At 43.1% G+C, this 18,388-nt stretch overlaps 2 protein-coding genes across 10 annotated transcripts in view; one reads left to right on the forward strand and one right to left on the reverse strand.

Annotated features, from left to right (window-relative positions):
- LOC149125642 (uncharacterized) overlaps positions 1–2,507 on the reverse strand; it is a 57,233-nt gene extending 54,726 nt beyond the window's left edge. For all 7 annotated transcript variants that reach the window (XM_089337118.1, XM_089337114.1, XM_089337116.1 and 4 more), the window contains exon 1: positions 2,265–2,507. In XM_089337118.1, coding sequence (XP_089193244.1) covers positions 2,265–2,462 — 198 coding nt within the window. In that variant the 5' untranslated portion in view covers positions 2,463–2,507. The remainder of the gene's footprint in view (positions 1–2,264) is intronic.
- Positions 2,492–18,388, forward strand: part of SYDE2 (synapse defective Rho GTPase homolog 2) — a 63,182-nt gene continuing 47,285 nt past the window's right edge. Inside the window, exons 1-2 of one of the 3 annotated variants that reach the window (XM_051856300.3) lie at positions 2,492–3,960; positions 14,140–14,835. In XM_051856300.3, the coding sequence (XP_051712260.3) occupies positions 2,640–3,960; positions 14,140–14,835 (2,017 nt within the window). In that variant the 5' untranslated portion in view covers positions 2,492–2,639. Of the gene's footprint in view, positions 3,961–14,139; positions 14,836–18,388 lie in introns of those variants that run through there. The other 2 variants (XM_089337111.1, XM_089337112.1) reach the window with 2 other exon arrangements.

Below are 18,388 nucleotides of genomic sequence, written 5' to 3' on the forward strand. Positions count from 1 at the left end.
AATGGAATTAAAAATAAGTTTATTACTGGGCTGGCACTGCGGCTCAGTAGGCTAATTCTCCGCCTGCGGCACTGGCACCCAGGGTTCTAGTCCCAGTCGGGGCGCCGGATTCTGTCCCGGTTGCCCCTCTTCCAGGCCAGCTCTCTGCTGTGGCCAGGGAGTGCAGTGGAGGATGGCCCAAGTCCTTGGGCCCTGCACCCCATGGGAGACCAGGAGAAGAACCTGGCTCCTGCCTTTGGATCAGTGCGGTGCGCCTGCCGGCCGCAGCGTGCCAGCTGCGGCGGCCATTGGAGGGTGAACCAATGGCAAAGGAAGACCTTTCTCTCTGTCTCTCTCTCACACTGTCTAACTCTGCCTGTCAAAAAAAAAGTTTATTATAGTACAAAAATTTTTGAAATCCAGGCATGGCTTCTTCATAATACACATTTCCACAAATTTTTAAAAGGATCCTCATATATTAATGGAACATAATTTTATGCCCTGACTATTCATTAAATAGTTTTGGGTCCATGGACTTAAAATACCATAGAACTATAAATATTAATATATGAAAATTATTATGAAACATTTTATGATATTTTCCCAGATGAGAATTATTTAATAAACTGTTTCCTAATCACTAACTTAGTGTGGCCTAGTAAAGGGTTAAAAAAGGCTGGAAGTTAGTCATTGTTTTCTCTAAATTAAAAATGATATGAATTCAAAAAATTACTTATCATGTACATCATATAAGATGCTATACTCTGTGGAGAATGCAAACATCAATTATGAAGAATCTCTGCCCTTAGGGAGTTGATGAATTTTCTGGTAAGATGATGAGGCATGCATACAGATCATATAAAACAAAGACAGTAAACACACTACAAGTGGGTAGGAATAAAGTACTTTTGGAATTTGGAAGAACCTGAGGTCAGGTCCATACGGGAGCTCAGAGATGATGTCATAGTGAAGACGGAAAGTGAGTGGAGTCTGAAAGAATGGGTAAGATTTCTGCAACTACAGATGCGGTTAAAATTACTCCCAGGAGGCAGAGACGGGCACTAACAGAGGTAGTATAGGTCAAAGCTCATTTAGAGACTGCAGGCTTTCCGTGTCCATAGGGAAATACAGTTGAAAATAGGTAAACTAGGGGCCGGCATCGTGGCGTAGCAGGTTAAGCTGGTGCCTGTGATGTCAGCTTCCCATATGGGTGCAGGGTTCAAGTCCAGGTTGCTCGGCTTCCTATCCGGATCGTTGCTAATGCAGAGGAATAATGCAGAAGATAACCCAAATGCTTGGGCCCCTTGCACCCAAATGGGAAACGGGGATGGAGCTCCTGGCTCTGGCTTTGGCCCTGGGGCCCAGCTCTGGCAGTTGCAGCCATTTGGGGAGTGAATCAGTGGATGGAAAGTTTGTCTCTGTCTCTCCCTCTTTCTCTGTAACTCTGCCTTTCAAACAAATAAACCTTAAAAAAAAAAGATAAACTAGAGCTAAGTTATTTTCTTTTATTCAGTAATGCAACCACTTATGTATTCAGCAAATAGTTCTGAGTATCTATTTAGTGCAGGTTTTGTGCCAGGTGTTAGTAACCCAAAGAGCCTTTGTAATATGTAAACACTAAAAAAAAATTCTGAAATCAAGGATGAATTATCAATCACTGATAGGCAAATTAATCTGTGGCAATAAGACACACTTTTACTACTGCAACATAGAACATGGGACTTAATGTTGCGGGAAAAGAGTGGTATTTTCACAGTATGCTTTTTGTCAATTCAATTGTTTCTCACCAAACCATTAGAATGAAAATGAAGAGCTAATGTTTTAGCTTTGAGAGCTGTATTTTTAATGATAGTCTTGCAGGCAAGGTGATGACATATAAGGCTCCATTTTATAACGTTTGGTTGATGCAACAGTTTTGTGTTAGCATGCATCAAATGAAAAAAGAAAAACGGATTTAAGAGAGAAATAGATTTTGATTTGTTTTGGACCAAAGGGTTCCTCTGCTGAAAAAGAATCGCTTCAAGTTTCCTTTAAATAGTTGGCTTTCGTTGCAGTTAAAAATGATCGCAGAATTTTTACAACAACCCGCCCTGAGACACCTGTACTCGAACTTTGTCCATCAAAACAATGTGTTTTCTATCAAGCTAGGACTTGCATATCTAAGACACGCTCCGTGCAGCGCTAGCGGCGGGGGTGGGGTGGCGGGGAAGGTGCTGGGGTGGCAGCCAGGAGGGCACTTTCCCTTTCTCTTAATCAAAACTTTGCAGCCGCCAGCCCAGACTCACCTTCCCGCTCGAGCTCCCCGCACGGCCAACACTCCCGCGGCTCTCGGTCCACCGGAGCTCCGCAGCAACCCACCTCTCTTCCCGCCCTCTCCGCCTCCACCTGCGCCGCGCGCCCACCCAGGAACGCCGCCCGGCAGCCCGCGGCCCGCACGCCCCGTCGCGGCTCAGGGCTCCGGGGCATGCGCGCTGCGGCGCCATCGCCCTCCCCCACGCCTTCCCGCGGCAGAGTTATGCCAAGTATGTGAGGAGCTGGCTAGGGCCAACGCCGGTCATGGGGAGCTGCTGCCGCCGTCTCCGCGAGCACAACTTTGTCGGCAGCGGGGCTCCGACTTCTCCCCGCGGAGGCGCGGGGCTTAGCAGCTAAGGCGGAGGGGGATGGCCGACCCGCTGAGGAGGACGCTGTCCAGGCTCCGGGGAAAGCGGGGTCCCCGTGGCGCCGGGGGGCTCGGGCTCCTGGCGGCTGCTGCAGCCAGGGTGGCGGCCTCCTCGGCTGCGGAAGGGAACGCCTGGGGTGCCCGGGGCTCGCTCCCACGCGAGCCTGTAGGCGGAGCGGGGCCGCGCCTAGACCAGCTCCCGCCGTCGCCTGAGGCGCGGGTCCCCGGAGGGCGCCCGGAGCAGTCGGGGGCGCCCGGGCCTCGGCCGCACGGCGGGCAGGAGGCAGCCACCCGGGGCCGAGGGCTCGCTCGCGCCTCTCTGCACGCCCCGCCGGGCTCCGAGGGCAGCGGAGAGGAGGCGGAGGACGAGGACGACTACGATGCCGACTACTACGAGAACCTGCCCGGCGGCTCCCAGCCCGCGCCCGAGCCCGAGCCTGAAGGGTCGGAGGCGGAGCGACGGCCCCCGCCTCCCCTGGCGGCGGGCTCCTCCCCGGGGGCGGAGGGCGGCCGCCTGGAGACCGGCAGGCTGCAGACCCAGTTGCGAGAGGCCTATTATCTGCTGATCCAGGCCATGCACGACCTGCCCCCGGGCTCGGGCACGCGGCGGGGCGGCGGGGACTTGGCGGGTCGCGGCTGCCCCGCGGGAGCCCGGGCTCCGGGCCAGCCCCCTTCCCCCCGCAGCGCTGCGGACTGCGGAGCTTGCGCCGGAGACTGGGAGCTGGGAGAAGGCGGCTGCCCTCGGCAGCAGGTGTCCCCGCCCCGGCCGCCTCCGAGGGACCCGGGGGGAGACCAGCTGCGCACTCCTCGGATGCTGCTGTCCCGCTGCAGAAGCCTCGAGAGCCTGCGGGTGCGTGCGAAGCCGCCTCCCTTCCAGCGGTGGCCGAGCGACAGCTGGATCAGGTGCGGCGCACGCTGGGACCGGGACGAGCCCCCGCCACGTGGAGACAGGATGGACGGCTGGAGCGGGGGCAGCGCCGGGGCCGGGGCGCCCACCGGCCTCCTGCCGCCCGGCTCCGAGGGCCCCGGCCGCTCCCCGGGAAACCCTCTGAGGGATCCTGCGGGGTCCTCGGTGATGCGCCACGGCACGGGAGAGCGCCAGGAGGGGCCCCCTTTCCTCAAGCCGCCCGCAGTGACAGTGAAGAAACTGCAGAAGTGGATGTACAAAGGGCGCCTGCTGTCCCTGGGGATGAAGGGTCGCGCCCGTGGGACACCCTCCAAAGGCACGGGAGCGCAGGCAGCCGCCCCAAATCGGGGCGCTTTGAAAGTGCGAGAGAGCCACGTCCTCTCGGTGCCTCCAGACCAAAGAATAACGCTGACAGGTAGGATAATTTGCAGTCCGAGTACTACCGCCGCGAGGCTGTGTTTACCAACTGGGCTTCGCTCCTGGGAGCCAAGACAGGTCTCGGTGACCGTGCCAAAGTCAGTGTCATGGAAGTGGCAGCTTACAGCGCTTTCGAGGTTATTTAGGATATTGCATTCACTCGTTTTGCATATTTTTTTCTTTCTTCTTCTTTTTGAAGGCAATGCATGAAGAACTGGGAGTTTTGTTTCTTTGCTAAGAGTCAGCGTGCCTGTTCTCGAAATACAGCAATGAGTAAAGGTTAACTTCAGCACACACTTTTAGCAGGTTTACAGATGGGCGGTGCTGCCTTGATTTTATTTATTTTATTTTATTTTTTTGTATTTTCTGTAGCTCTAGGCAAAACCGGAGACTTTTGTGGAGTTCGTGAATTTGAATCTGATCCAAGGTAGATTTTACAGGCTTCATAAACTGTCATTTTACTTATTACACTTTTTTTTTTCCTTCTCCCTCCCTGGCAGGAGCACACACAGACAACCTCCCTTCCCAACCCAAACCCATAAGTAGCATTTCTTTTTAACTGAGTAGATTTAACATGCTCCTTCTCTCCACCTCCCTTCATCTCCTCAAAAAAAAAAAAAGCAACGTGATTTTTATTGTGGAAAATCAGGGATTCCAGTATTTTAATAGCAAGAAACAGTGCCTCTCGTGTTCTTTTTTAAAAAGTGCAGACACTTAGAAAGTCATTTGTGAATTTTAGAGAAACTCCTTTTAGAAGTAAATTATTTTTAAAAGTGTATATTTTTGTAATAGGAATATTGTCCCTGTTTTTGTGTGTGATTTTTAATTATCACTGAAAGGTAATCAGTTCTCTCTTGAACTTCTTGGGTTTTAAATGTTAAAAATTCTTTTCTAGAAGTAGTATAAGACCTTCGAACTGAACCAAAATAAAGTGGCTTTTTGAACTACTCTTTAAAAAGACTGAGCATAAAGGCTTACTATCAGGAGTAATTTTTAAAATTTTAAAAAATTTTTAAAATGAAAGGCAAAAAGTAATCAGTACTTTCCTATTTCACTGGTAAGGATTCAAATTCAACATTAGCTTCATTGAGCCAATAAACACAACAGTGGAGAGAAGCAAGGTTCCCAAAAGTTCTAATCCAACAATGAGGACAAATAAAAGGATTCATTTAAAGTGTATGCATAGTGGCAAAGTGTTTTGTATCTACACATCCTAATACTTATCTGTCAAATTTTATCCCCAGGGTTATAAATTCCGTTTCTCTTGGTGAAAAGGATAATAGAATGTAAACTTTTTGTAAAGGGAGGTGTAGTTTATACTAGATTCATATTAGTAATATGCATTTCCAGGAGTGAAGTATGTATGTTGATTTATTATACTTTATCACTACAATATCGATATCTCCCCTGATTTTGGTTCAGTTAACTCTTTGTATGAAATTCAGCAACTCGTACCAAAATGTATTAAAAACTTTAGTCAAATGTTTTTTACCTGTTGATTGCAGAGTGAAACATTTACCATCTGATGGCTTTTGAGGCCCTCAGCAGTAGTGTAAACATTCAGAAAGTTAAAATGTAGTAATAAATGTGGGTCCTCCAGGATGGATTCATTAATCTTTTTCATCAAGAAAACTGCTAGCTTTAAAATCAATTAAGATGATACAGAATTATTGTGATAGTTTTTTAGATATTTTACAAGAAATCAGAGTAAAAGTTAGCATAATCTCTGGTGGATGCTGTTGCTTTTAGGAAGGCTGGGAATAATTTGTGACTTTTGCAATGTTTGCACATCTAACATAGGTTTGGAGAGGTTTTTTTTCCTATTTTTCATGAAGGTTAGTGGTCTTATTAAGACCATTCTAAATACTTTAAGTGGTTCTCCTATAATATTTGTATCCCTCCAAACAGAGATATGACAACTATTGTTTAACAACAACAACAACAAACAAAGTGGTGAAGTCTTTTGCGAAGGTCGGGCTGCTGGTACCTGGATTTAAATTACCGGTATTAACGTAAATTCAAACTCGAATCTCCTTGATTCCAGTTCCCCTATTTCAATAAGGTCAATGGCACTGCAGTTTTCAGAGGTTTCATTTAATTAATTTTAATAAATTGCTTGAGTTGAGGAGATGGATGGAATTTTAACAAGATTTAGAGGAATAAGTTATTTCCTCAGAGTTGCAAAGAAGATGGGGGAATTCTAGAATTTAGGTTTTAAAACTTTAAGTATTCAGTATATTATTTTAAAGTTTTATCTTTAAATGTTTACTTACTTCAAATTGATGTTACTTGTATTCTACTTTTAAATGTTTTCTAGAGAAATTATTTGGGGCTGTACGTTCTTGATGGTATAAGATGTTTAATATCCTAAAAGGTTTATGTCACATTTTTCCATACAATATTATTCATGCAGGTATTTAAAAAATTTTTTTTAAGATTTATTTACTTATTTGAAAGTCAGAGTTACACAGAGAGACAGAGAGAGAGGCAGAGAAGAGAGGTCTTCCATCTGCTGGTTCACTCCTCAAAAGGCCACCATGGCCAGAGCTTGGCTGATCCAAAGCCTGGAATTAGGAGTTTTTCCTCTGGGTCTCCCACGAGGGTTCAGGGGCCTAAGCACTTGAACTGTACTCCACTGCTTTCCCAGGCCAAAGCAGAGAGCTGGATCAGAAGTGGAGCAGCTGGGACTCAGTGGTGCCCATATGGGATGCCGGCACTGTAGCGGCAGCTTTATCCGCTATGCCACAGTGCTGGCGCCATGCAGGTATTTTTTAAAAATACAATTGTATTTATATTTTGTGATACTCAATAACTTTATAATGGTATAAAGATAACTAATTTATGTAGGTATTTTGGAAATTTTGGAGAACATGACAAATAGAAAGCAAAATGATTTTTTATTTTGATTTCTGACTCCTTCTAAGAACTACTAAAACTTTTGATATTACTACAATGCCAATGATTTGATGCGATTAAGTATGTAGTGTTTACAGATTGCCCAATTTGTTCCTAATTGAGATGATTATTTAAGAAATCTAAAGTCATTACACAAAGTAAATATTGTCAAGTTTCCGCAAGCTTAAAGATTACAAATTTTATTTGCCAACTATACTTCATTATACATCTTTATAAGTAAGTTTTAATTAGCATATAGTTTTCAGAAGTAAATTCCAAAGCAGCAGGTTGAGCTATTTCAGCCTTTTATTTCTTTAAAAAATAATTAGAGAGGAGGATGACCCAAATATTGGGGCCCCTGCCACCCATGTGGGAGATTTTGAAGTGGTTTCAGGCTGCAGGCTTTGGCTGGGGTTGTGGCCATTTGGGGAGTGAACCAACAGCTAGAGAATCTCCCCGTGTCTGTCTCTTGCTCTCTCTGTGTGTCACTCTGCCTTTCAAATAAAAAAAAATCTTAACATATGAAAAAAATTAGCCTATTTTTGACTCAACTTTTCCTGCTACATGATCTGTGAAAGAAAAACATTGAGAGTGTTTTGGCTTCCAGTGTTTGTCTAAAATTTTTAGGTAATTATTTTATGATAGTATTTATCAGCTGGTGTGATCGTTAATTAACTTAAAGCGAAGTTGACATTTGCTGTTATGCAAATTCCCACCTACTTCTTTTCTTAAATATTTGTAACTCTGATTTCTTATCTTTATGAGCTGCATTACATTTATGAATTTTCCCAGCATATTAGGAATTTTCCCACTAAATTCTTTCTGTGTAGACCCTCTTCAAAGTTAGTAGCAATAGGCATAAAATATTTGAGCTTTGAATCCTTCCCTTGAGAGATTATGCCATTGTACCCCCACAAGCAAATGCAATTGCTTTTTTTTTTTTTTTTGATTTGTTTTGTTTTTGTTTTTGGAAGAGTGCCATGGAACATTGGAGTTGCTTGTGGCTGGAAAACTTTGAGGATTACAAATTCAGCAGAAAATTGTGTTGTGTGGATTTGAAAGTCCTACATTTCTGGATCAGTGAGTGATTCCAAGATAGGTCTGTTGTTTATTTTTTGAGAACCACCAAGGTTATTTTCTACACCTTTGCCACTCAAAATGTGTTTTAGAGCAGTGCTTATCAAACTTAATGTACATATGAATTCCCTGATAAATCTTGTTAAAATGCAGATTCAATAAGATGTAAGGTGGGACCTGGGATTCTGCATTTAACAAACTCCCAGTGTAGCTGCTGTGGGGAGCAACTCGGACTAGACTGTTACTGGAATTAAGACTTATTCTATGCATCTGCTCTCCCACAATATGGCGCTGGGAGAGGAGTAAACAGCTTCTACCCAGCTGCCTCTCACCAACTTGACAAGCTGCAGGAGCTGCTCCTGATTGGAGGAGAGCGGCGTGCTCGGCGTGTGGGCAGCCGAGTTGGGATTGGCGGAGGAGGACTATATAGGAGGAGAGAGACGGCATGGTGGTGTGGGTTGGTTGGAGAGTGCGTTGGAGAGTTCGCGGGGAAGTTCGTTACTTCGTTCTTTCTCATTTCTCTCTACTCATTCTTGCTTTGGGAGTTTGCTGTTTACTTATTCTTACTTTACTATAGAAAGGACTTGTAAAAAAAGGGAACAACAAGCGCCCGGTCCGGTGCGGCTCCTCCGCGTGCGGAGGAGCAGCAAGCTGCTGCTTTTCAGTGAATCACATCTTTGAGTAGTAAGATTACAGAGTGCTCCTGCCCCCTAAAGTTTTCTTTTTTTTAAACATTTATTTGAAAGTCAGAGTTATACAGAGAGAGAAAGAAAGAAAGAGAGAGAGAGAGGTCTTCCATCCACTGGTTCACTCTCCAATTGGCTGCAATGGCCTTCCGGAACTGCACCTATCCGAAGCCAGGAGCTAGGAGCTTCTTCTGCATCTCCCACGTATGTGCAGGGGCCCAAGGACCTGGGCCATCTTCTACTGCTTTCCCAGGCCATAGCAGAAGCTGGATCAGAAATGGAGCAGCCAGGACTCAAACTGGGGTCCATATGGGATTCAGGCACTGCAGGTGGCGGCTTTACCAGTTATGCCACAGTGCGGGGCCTGTCCCCTAAAGTTTTGAAAAAGCATTCTGCTTCCTTCTGATACTTGATATTTAAACTAATCCCTAGTAGAGCAAAGGACTTGAGCCCTTTCTGCTCAGTTTTATATGTATGAATTAATGCTTAATTGCTTATATTCGAGGAGTCTGAGCAGTTCCCTACATATTAGTGTCAGCTTGCCCAGTAAATGTTAGTGAGATCTTGGAATCTTCAACAGAGGAGGCTATACAGGATAGTGGTTAACATAATAGAGATTGTAGGTTCCTGGTCTGACTCCACCACTTACCAGGCTTGTATTCTTGGCGCCAGTTACCCTACCTTGTAGACTGTAAGGGTAAAAAAAGGTAATCCATTTGGTACTTGCCCAGCACTTAGCTGTATTATCAAGAGGAAGTCAAGCCCGCTTTATGAGAAAACTGCTTTGCCCAAGGTCAGTAGGATTCTGGATAGAGAAAGAGAGATGATCAGAAGTGAAGAAATCCTGCCTTGGGGAGCATTGAGGATTGAGCAAGTCCCCACCGTTTTGAGGGGCGTTCTGCTCATCTTTTTCTTTTGACTTTCTTTTTCTCTTGCTTCTCTCTATTACTTTTGTGGAACTGAAAATAGTCTCAGCCGTTTTCTTTGCTCGTTTCCTGTCTCAAAAAGCTATGACACAACTTTCTTAAGGGATTTTATTACCAAGCACACAGGAATAAAAATAAAAGAAAAAGTGCTGCTTTTCTTTTTGTTCTGCCCCTTTCTCCCTTTAGATTTATCTGGGAAATATACAGATGTCTTCCCAAATGCACACACAGAAGCCGGAGGCTTTTTATTTTCATCATTTCATCAGGTCTTCTAGGAGTGGCTATTTAAACAGGGGAGGCTGACGTTTATTTAAACATGAGATTTAAATAAATTTCAGCATGTTTAATAATTTTAAATGTAGACTTAAACCCCTAATACAATATTTGTGAGAATAGTTTTATTTAGGATTTAAAATTTTTTAAAAAATTTATTTTACTTGTGAGGCAGAAGGAGACAGCGAGAATGAGAGTCCCCATCTACTGGCTCACTCCTCAAGTGCCTCCAATGATGGGGAACTAGGACCCCAATCTTGTGTATGGCAAGGACCCAGCCACTTGAGTCATCAATTTGCCTCCTAGAGTGTGCATTTTCAGGAAGCTGGAATCAAGAACAGAGCTGGGATTCTAACCCATGCACTCTGATGTGGGATGCCAAACACAGACCTCTTATTTAGGATTTAAAAAAGAGAAGTAAAGAAAATCAATAGTTGGTTTCTCCAGTAGAAATTTTAAAATAATGAAAAGATGTCCGCAGATGCTACACATTTTCAATAAGAACCAAAATACATAATTTTATTTAAAGATTTATTGTATTTACTTGAAAGACAGAGTTACAGAGAGAGGTAGAGACAGAGAGAGAGGTCTTCCATCTGCTGGCTCACTCCCCAGATGGCTGCAACGGTCGGAGCTATGCCAATCCGAAGCCAGGAGCCAGGAGCTTCTTCCTGGTCTCCCACATGGGTGCAGGGGCCCAAGGATTTGGGCCATCTTCTACTGCTTTCCCAGGCCACAGCAGAGAGCTGGATTGGAAGTGGAGTAGCCGGAACATGTGGGATGCCGACACTGCAGGCCAGGGTTTACCTGCTGCGCCATAGCACCGACCCCTGAAATACATAATTTCTTAGTTTGCTCTGCTTCTGAGCTGGGTACACTAGTTAAATGTTCAGTAAAAGTAAATCTTCCAGATTTATTGTGAAATAATAGCCAAGAAAACAAAATTGGCATGAGTAGTTCACTACTTTTCACAATATTTTTCCTGATGAATTTTGCAGAGATTGTCTGCATTCTCTTACAGATTTTCAAAGCAAAATGACTTTAATTAGAATCTGAAAATTATAACATCTGTATTTAAAGTGAGTAAGGAGGTTTTGCTTTGCAACTTTGCATACTTATTTTTAATTTTTTGTGCCTTTTTTCACCATATGTATAATCAAAAGTTAAAGCTAACTCTTAATTTTATGCTAAAGAGGATTAGACATTAACTTTAAGCATGAAAGGGAGGGAAGGGAAGATTGCAAATAGTTTTCCGTTTTGGTGAATTTATACCTGTATGCATCCATTTAATTAACTGAGATAAAAATGATCTTTTAAATAATTTAGGGGCTGGTGTTGTGGCGTAGTGGGGAAAGCTACAGCCTGTGATGCCCAGCAGCCGGCATCCCAAATGGGCCTCAGTTAGTCTCTGCTGTTCCACTTTCAATCCAGCTTCTTGCCAATGGCTTGGGAAAAGCAGTGGAAGATGGCCCAAGTGGTTGGGCTCCTGCAAACACTTGAGAGACCCAAATGAAGCTCCTGGCTCCTGGTTCCTGGCTTCAGCCTGGGCTCAGTCCTGGCTTTTGCACTCATTAGGGAAGTGAACCAGCGAGTTCTGCTTCTTTCATTACCAACTAAGTAGTCTTGGGGAAGTTACTTGACTTTTCTGAGTAGTACTTTATAGTTTTCAAAGTATAATTTGGACTTTAGCTCACTTAATCCTTACCAGCAGCTACTTTATAAGGTCAGCTGGGTTGATATTATTCAGAGGGGTCACCCACTTCCCTACTGTTAATAGATAGCACAATGTTGGGGAGAGTGGTGAGAACTAGGGTTTTAAGGTTAGACAGACTTAAATCTGAATACAAGAGTTCACACCTTGACCATATTCCTCATGTCTTTAGAGGCTCATGATGATAATCAGTTTCATCTTGTATGATTGCAGTAAAGGTTAAATGAGTTTCGGGGCTTCCTTACTGCTTTATTTCTCATACTTGGCACATTATAGTTACACATTTGTTGAATAAATAAATGGCTGGTGTAATAGAGATTCATGTGGGCTTTCTTCCCTTTTGATTTCTTGTTGAATTCTTGCATCTGGAACTATTTAAGCTTGTATGTATATGTGTGTGTGTTTAAATTAACCTGCTTGGTCGAGTACATATTTAGGATTAAAAAAAAGGAAATTTACATTTTTAAAGGGATTTTTTTTTCAGTAGAAATGAAGTTGCTGAAAGCCTTGATTATGCATGCCTGATTTTGGAGTTGTTAGGCTCCTTTTAGCTTACTGTATTTTATCACTGTGTTAGACCATTGTTTTTTAGTTGCTGTAACTCCAAGATGAATTAATCATGTATACACTTATTTTTTTTTAAACTTTTATTTAATGAATATAAATTTTCAAAGTACAGAATATGGATTACAATGGCTTCCCCCCCATAATGTCCCTCCAACCCGCAACCCTCCCCTTTCCCACTCCCTCTCCCCTTCCATTCACATCAAGATTCATTTTCGTTTCTCTTTATATACAGAAGATCAGTTTAGCATACATTAAGTAAAGATTTCAACAGTTTGCTCCCATACAGAAACATAAAGTGAAAAATACTGTTTGAGTACTAGTTATAGCATTAAATCTCAATGTACAGCACACTAATGTCATGTATACACTTAAAGTAGCATAAAATGATAACTCTGAAATTCATAAAGCTGACATGATCTTAGATTTCTGAAAATGTGGTTTTGTTTTAATAATCTAAATGCAATAATTTCTCTTATGGACATGTTTAGCTTATTGATTGTCATTGAAACTGCACTGCATTATTACCATAACAGATATTTATTTAGCTTATTGACTGCCATTAAAACCTGCTTTATGCAAATTCTTTGGGGGCATGAGAGATTTTCCTCTATAGAGGGAATTAAGGTTGTATTTACATTTTTAGAGTGTGAACACATTGTGTTAACACATACATATACCCCCCCCCCCCATTGAATTTCTTATGGACAGGTACTATTTTGTTCATTGTATCCCTGCTTAAGTTTGTGCTTGGCCAATAATAACAGTAGTTGTATTGTACTTACTTTGAAATTGTATACCTGGTTTTAATCTGTGACTGTCTTACTGGATTTTTATTTTTATTATTGCCCTGGTTCTTTAGGGTTTAAGCCCTGTATATGGTACTACTGTGCTGGATTGTTAAAAAAATCAATGTTTTGTTAAATTTTAATAATAAGCAATATCCTTTTTTTTTTTTTTTTGGACAGGCAGAGTTAGACAGTGAGAGAGAGAGACAGAGAGAAAGGTCTTCCTTTTTCTGTTGGTTCACTCCCCCCCCCCCCCACCAAGTGGGCGCTATGGCTGGCGTGCTATCGGCCAGCACACTGCGCCGATCTGAAGCCAGGAGCCAGGTGCTTTCTCCTAGTCTCCCATGTGGGTGCAGGGCCCAAGGACCTGGGCCATCCTCCACTGCACTCCACAGCAGAGAGCTGGACTGGAAGAGGAGCAACTGGGACAGAACCAGCGCCCCAACCGGGACTAGAACCCGGTGTGCCGGCACTGCAGGCGGAGGATTAGCCTAGTGAGCTGCGGCGCCAGCCAAGGCATCCTTTTTTGTTAGATATTGAAAGTCAATCATTGTGTGAAAATTTAGGAACCTTGAGTTTTCTAACTAGTCTTGTGATAGCGAATTGAAATTATTCAATTATCAATTAAAAGCCTACTGTGTACAAAGCACTCTATGTAAGCCTATTAAAATTTTATTTTATTTTGAAAGTCTGACAGATCTTCACCTGCTGGTTCACTTCCCAAATGCATGTAACAGCTAGAGCTGAGGCAGACCAAAGCCAGGAGTTCCCCGAACTCAATCAGATTTCTCACATGGGTGGCAGGGACCCAAGTAATTGAGCCATTGTCTGTTGCCTTCCAGTGTATGCATTAGGAAGAAGCTGGGTGGAAAGGGGAGCCAGGGACTCAAATCCAGGCATTCTGATACGGGATGCAGGTGTCCCAGGCAGTATCTTAATTGCCACACCAAATGCCTCTAAATGAGCTTCTTAAAAAGTATGTTTTGCTTAGGGTAAGCACAGTTTATATAATGCAGTGTTAGAGTTTGTATATCTTTTCCTTAGGATTTTATGACACATACTGGCAGTCTGACTTTTAAATAGTAGAAATAATATTTAGATAAAAAATCCAAAAAAATTTTGGTTCAGTTTTAGTCTCTGTGATTAATACTAGTTTTCCTTCTTCTACTTTTTTAAAATTTTAATAACTGGTTGAAAGTGACAAGTCTTCCCTGGCACACTAGGCATTAAATTCTATCTTTTCTTTTTTTGAAATAGATTTATTTGAAAATGTCTATGGATCTTCAGTGAAGAGAAGAGAACTTGAAGATCTGAAGGATAATATTGAATTCAGAGGTCATAAGCCACTTAACAGCATCACTGTTTCAAAGAAACGCAATTGGCTATATCAGAGTACTCTGCGATCTCTTAATCTGGAAGAAGAAAATAAGAAATGCCAAGAGAGAAGTCATTTACCCATCTCGCCTGTGACTCTACCAAAACATCAGATGTCACAACCTTTCCTCAAAACATCTGAAGAATACTGTACATATATGGTGTGTAATACTACAGATTCTTCATTATCAAAAAACTGTTCTTTAGACTTTAATGAGGAGAATGATGCAGATGATGAAGGAGAAATATGGTACAACCCCATTCCGGAGGACGATGACCTTGGTGTATCAGGTGCCTTGAGTTTTGGGGAGGCAAAGTCTGCTGTTCTGAAGCTTCCTGCTGTCAGTTTGAGCGTATTTTCTGGTAGTGCCCTGGTGAAAGCAGAGCAGCATACCGAAGACTTGCCTTGCTCCTCTGAACATTCAGGTGATGTTCAGACCATGCAGTCAAATGAATTGCATCCTGTAGATTCCATCCATCCCACAGAATTTGGACAGCAGTACAAGCCAAAGCTAGGACACAAGACACAAGAAAGTGTCATGTTAGAGGACAGTCCTATATCAAAATCTCCCTTTGCAGGTAAAAAATGATCCTATGCTTGGTCTGCCTTTCTTCTGCCTTCTGTTTCTTCTTGATCAGTTCTTGGATAGTAGCTAAAACCAAATATAAGTATCTATTGTGTTTGTGTACTTTTCCTTATAATGTGGTGACATTTCCATGAAAATAAAGACAACTCCAAAAGATTTAGAAATATTTTTATAAATGCAATGGCTTAATTATCACTATCACAGATTTGGTTTTATAATCTGGTGTGCTTTAGAATGTTGATCCTTTGAGGCAGTAGTTGCTCTTCTTTTAGTTGAAAGAATGAAATCATGAAGGAGTAGAAGAGAAAGATAGATACATCCTTTATGTTCATCTTGTTTTGTTCATCCATCCATTCATTCCTTCACATTTGGCCTGGACTCAACTGGAAAGTTGTATATTCATTGTACCTCTAGTTATTAGTTTGTGTTTTTGGGCCAAAGGAAAAGGAGAAGAGAAATGGGGGATAGAAGTTAACACTTTGCAAACAGAGGCTACAATAGTTAGAAAATCAGACAAGAAAGTAGTGGAGTGAGCCTTTCATGCAGATCAACCTAATGAATATATTTCTCCTTGATTGCCTTTAATTTTCTGTTGTGCTTCTTTTATTTATTTATTTATTTTTAAAGATTTTACTTATTTATTTGGGAGGTAGAGTTATAGTCAGTGAGAGGGAGAGACAGAGAGAAAGGTCTTCCATCGTTGGTTCACTCCCCAAATGGCCGCAATGGCTGGAGCTGCGCCAGTCCTAAACTAGGAGCCAGAAGCCTCCTCCAGTCTTCCACATGGGTGCAGGGGCCCAAGGACTTGCGCCATCTTCCACTGCTTTCCCAGGCCACAGCAGAGAGCTGGATTGGAAGAGGAGCAGCCGGGACTAGAACTGGCTATGGGATGCCGATGCCTTAGGTGGAGGATTAACCTACTGCACCACCACTCCGGCCCCTGTTGTGCTGCTTTTAGTCCCGGGCAGGCAAATTACCGAGGAAATAGAACAAAGGTACATTTGGTCGCAGCTGTTAAATGTAGAATACAAAGCAGTTCTGTTTTATATTAAATCATTTAATTTATAGAGTTTTAGATGATACAGAATATTCAAAGATGTGGGGCAAAGCTGATGCTGTCCATGCCTTTTCCTTTTTTTTTTTTTTTTTGACAGACAGAGTGGACAGTGAGAGAGAGAGAGTGAGAGAAAGGTCTTCCTTTGCCGTTGGTTCACCCTCCAATGGCTGCCGAGGCCATCGCGCTGCTGCCGGCGCACCGCGCTGATCTGATGGCAGGAGCCAGGTGCTTCTCCTGGTCTCCCATGGGGTGCAGGGCCCAAGCACTTGGGCCATCCTCCACTGCACTCCCTGGCCACAGCAGAGAGCTGGCCTGGAAGAGGGGCAACTGGGACAGAATCCGGCACCCTGACCGGGACTAGAACCCGGTGTGCCAGCGCCACAAGGTGGAGGATTAGCCTAGTGAGCCGCGGCGCCGGCCTCCATGCCTTTTCCCATCTCAAGAGCCCTTCAGTTTTATTACTTCCTACTTAAATGACAGAAGCCATCTGTATCTTTGCTTGAGAACTTTCTCTGAAGTCTTGCTGAGGGGTGGGGAGTATATGTGCCGGGTATCTGCAGGGCAACCTGGGAGTAGTTCTCAAGCAGTGACTGATAGGAGCTGATATATGAGTATCTGAGCTCCATCACTCTTTGAGTGATAAAATTCTGAATCAGTATTTTCATTGTTTCCTAGAGTTTTAAAAATTTTTTCCTATGAGGTTAAGCTGTAGTTGCCCAAAGTGACAGTAGTCTGATACTCACTTTGAATTTTCCCCCTGAATATTTTCATTCCCTTGCTGGTGTTTCTGTACTAAGCAAATAAAGTACTTTCATTTGCACCCTTAGAGTAAATATTATATTAAGAGAAATGAGTTGCAAAATTATACACAATGTGATGGTAGTTTTGAAAGAAATGATGGCCGGCGCTGCAGCTCACTAGGCTATTCCTCCGCCTTGCAGCGCTGGCACACCGGGTTCTAGTCCCGGTCGGGGCACCGGATTTCTGTCCCGGTTGTCCCTCTTCCAGGCCAGCTCTCTGCTGTGGCCAGGGAGTGCAGTGGAGGATGGCCCAAGTGCTTGGGCCCTGCACCCCATGGGAGACCAGGATAAGTACCTGGCTCCTGCCATGGGATCAGCGGGGTGCGCCGGCCGCAGTGTGGCGGCCGCGGCGGCCATTATAGAGTGAACCAATGGCAAAGGAAGACCTTTCTCTCTGTCTCTCTCTCTCTCACTGTCCACTCTGGCTGTCAAAAAAAAAAAAAAAAAAAAAAAAAGAAAGAAATGATGAAAGCTATTATTGGAAATGTTACTTTTTTTCTGGATGTTGCGATTTAAAGTATTAATTTTTTACTTTGTGCAATTCCAATTGTAGACTAATTTTCCAGAGTCGATGTGTGTTTCTTTTGTAATCTGAGTAGTAGTTTGGAATGCAGCTTGTGATCAGGGAGGAGCGATAGGGAAGGCTGTTAATATCACAGAGAGTGATGGATATGGAATGGGACAGAGAAAGCAAGAGAGTAAGAACAGAGTTAGAAATCGTTGTCTGTGAAGTGCATTTTGACTTAAGGTTACTGTCATGAAAAAGTTTTATGTCATAGCAAATTGTGAATCTAGAAAAACTAACAGGCATTTGAAAAAACAAAACTTGGGACTGGGTGTGTAACCTGGAAGTTAGAGTCTGAGTCCCATATTGGAGTGCTCAGGTTTGATTCCCAGCTCCTGTTTCTGAATCTAGCTTCTTGTTAATGCAGACCCTGGGAAGCAACCCAAGTAATTGAGTTTTTGACACCAATGTGGGATACCTTTATTATGTTCCGGGCTGCTGGCTTTGGCCATTGCCTGTCCCTTGCCATTGCAGGCATTTGGGGAGTGAACCAGCAGATGGGAGGTCTCTGTGTCTGTCTGTCTCTCTGCTTCTCAAACTTAAAAGTGTGGAATGGCTGCCATTTATATTTCCATTCTTCCTGGCATTCTTCTCTAATCTGTTTTCTTTAGCAGTATTGGCAGAAAGCTGTTGGGAAGTTGACAGAGAGACTGGTTGAATTTCAGATACATTTTTCATCAGAGAATAGGAAAGCTAATTTATAAGTAATTTTACTATGTATGACAAAAAATTTTTTAAAAATATCCTAACACAAATATGATTTATTGTTTGCTTCCTAACTTCCAATGGTGTATCTTTTATCTAATGGCAATCACTGTGGATGTTTTAGTTTATGCTATTTTTATTTACTATCTTCATCTTGCATTGTAACATGTTCATTAATACTCCTTCTCAAGCTTTATGGAATCTAATTGGATGATGTGCCCTGATCTACTTGACTATTTCACTGCTATTGCAGTGATCTTCCTCATGATCATGTTTTGTTTCATTAAGGATAATTACTGGGGGAGGGGCAACATTGTGTTGTAGCTGGTAAAGCTGCCACCTACAATGCTGGCACCCATATGGGTGCTGGTTCACATCTCAGTTGTTCTACTTCCAATCCAGCTCCCTGCTAATGAGC

Source organism: Oryctolagus cuniculus, chromosome 7 (genome assembly GCF_051225735.1).
Source record: "Oryctolagus cuniculus isolate XC-2025 breed Fujian yellow rabbit chromosome 7, ASM5122573v1, whole genome shotgun sequence".
Classification (NCBI taxonomy): domain Eukaryota; kingdom Metazoa; phylum Chordata; class Mammalia; order Lagomorpha; family Leporidae; genus Oryctolagus; species Oryctolagus cuniculus.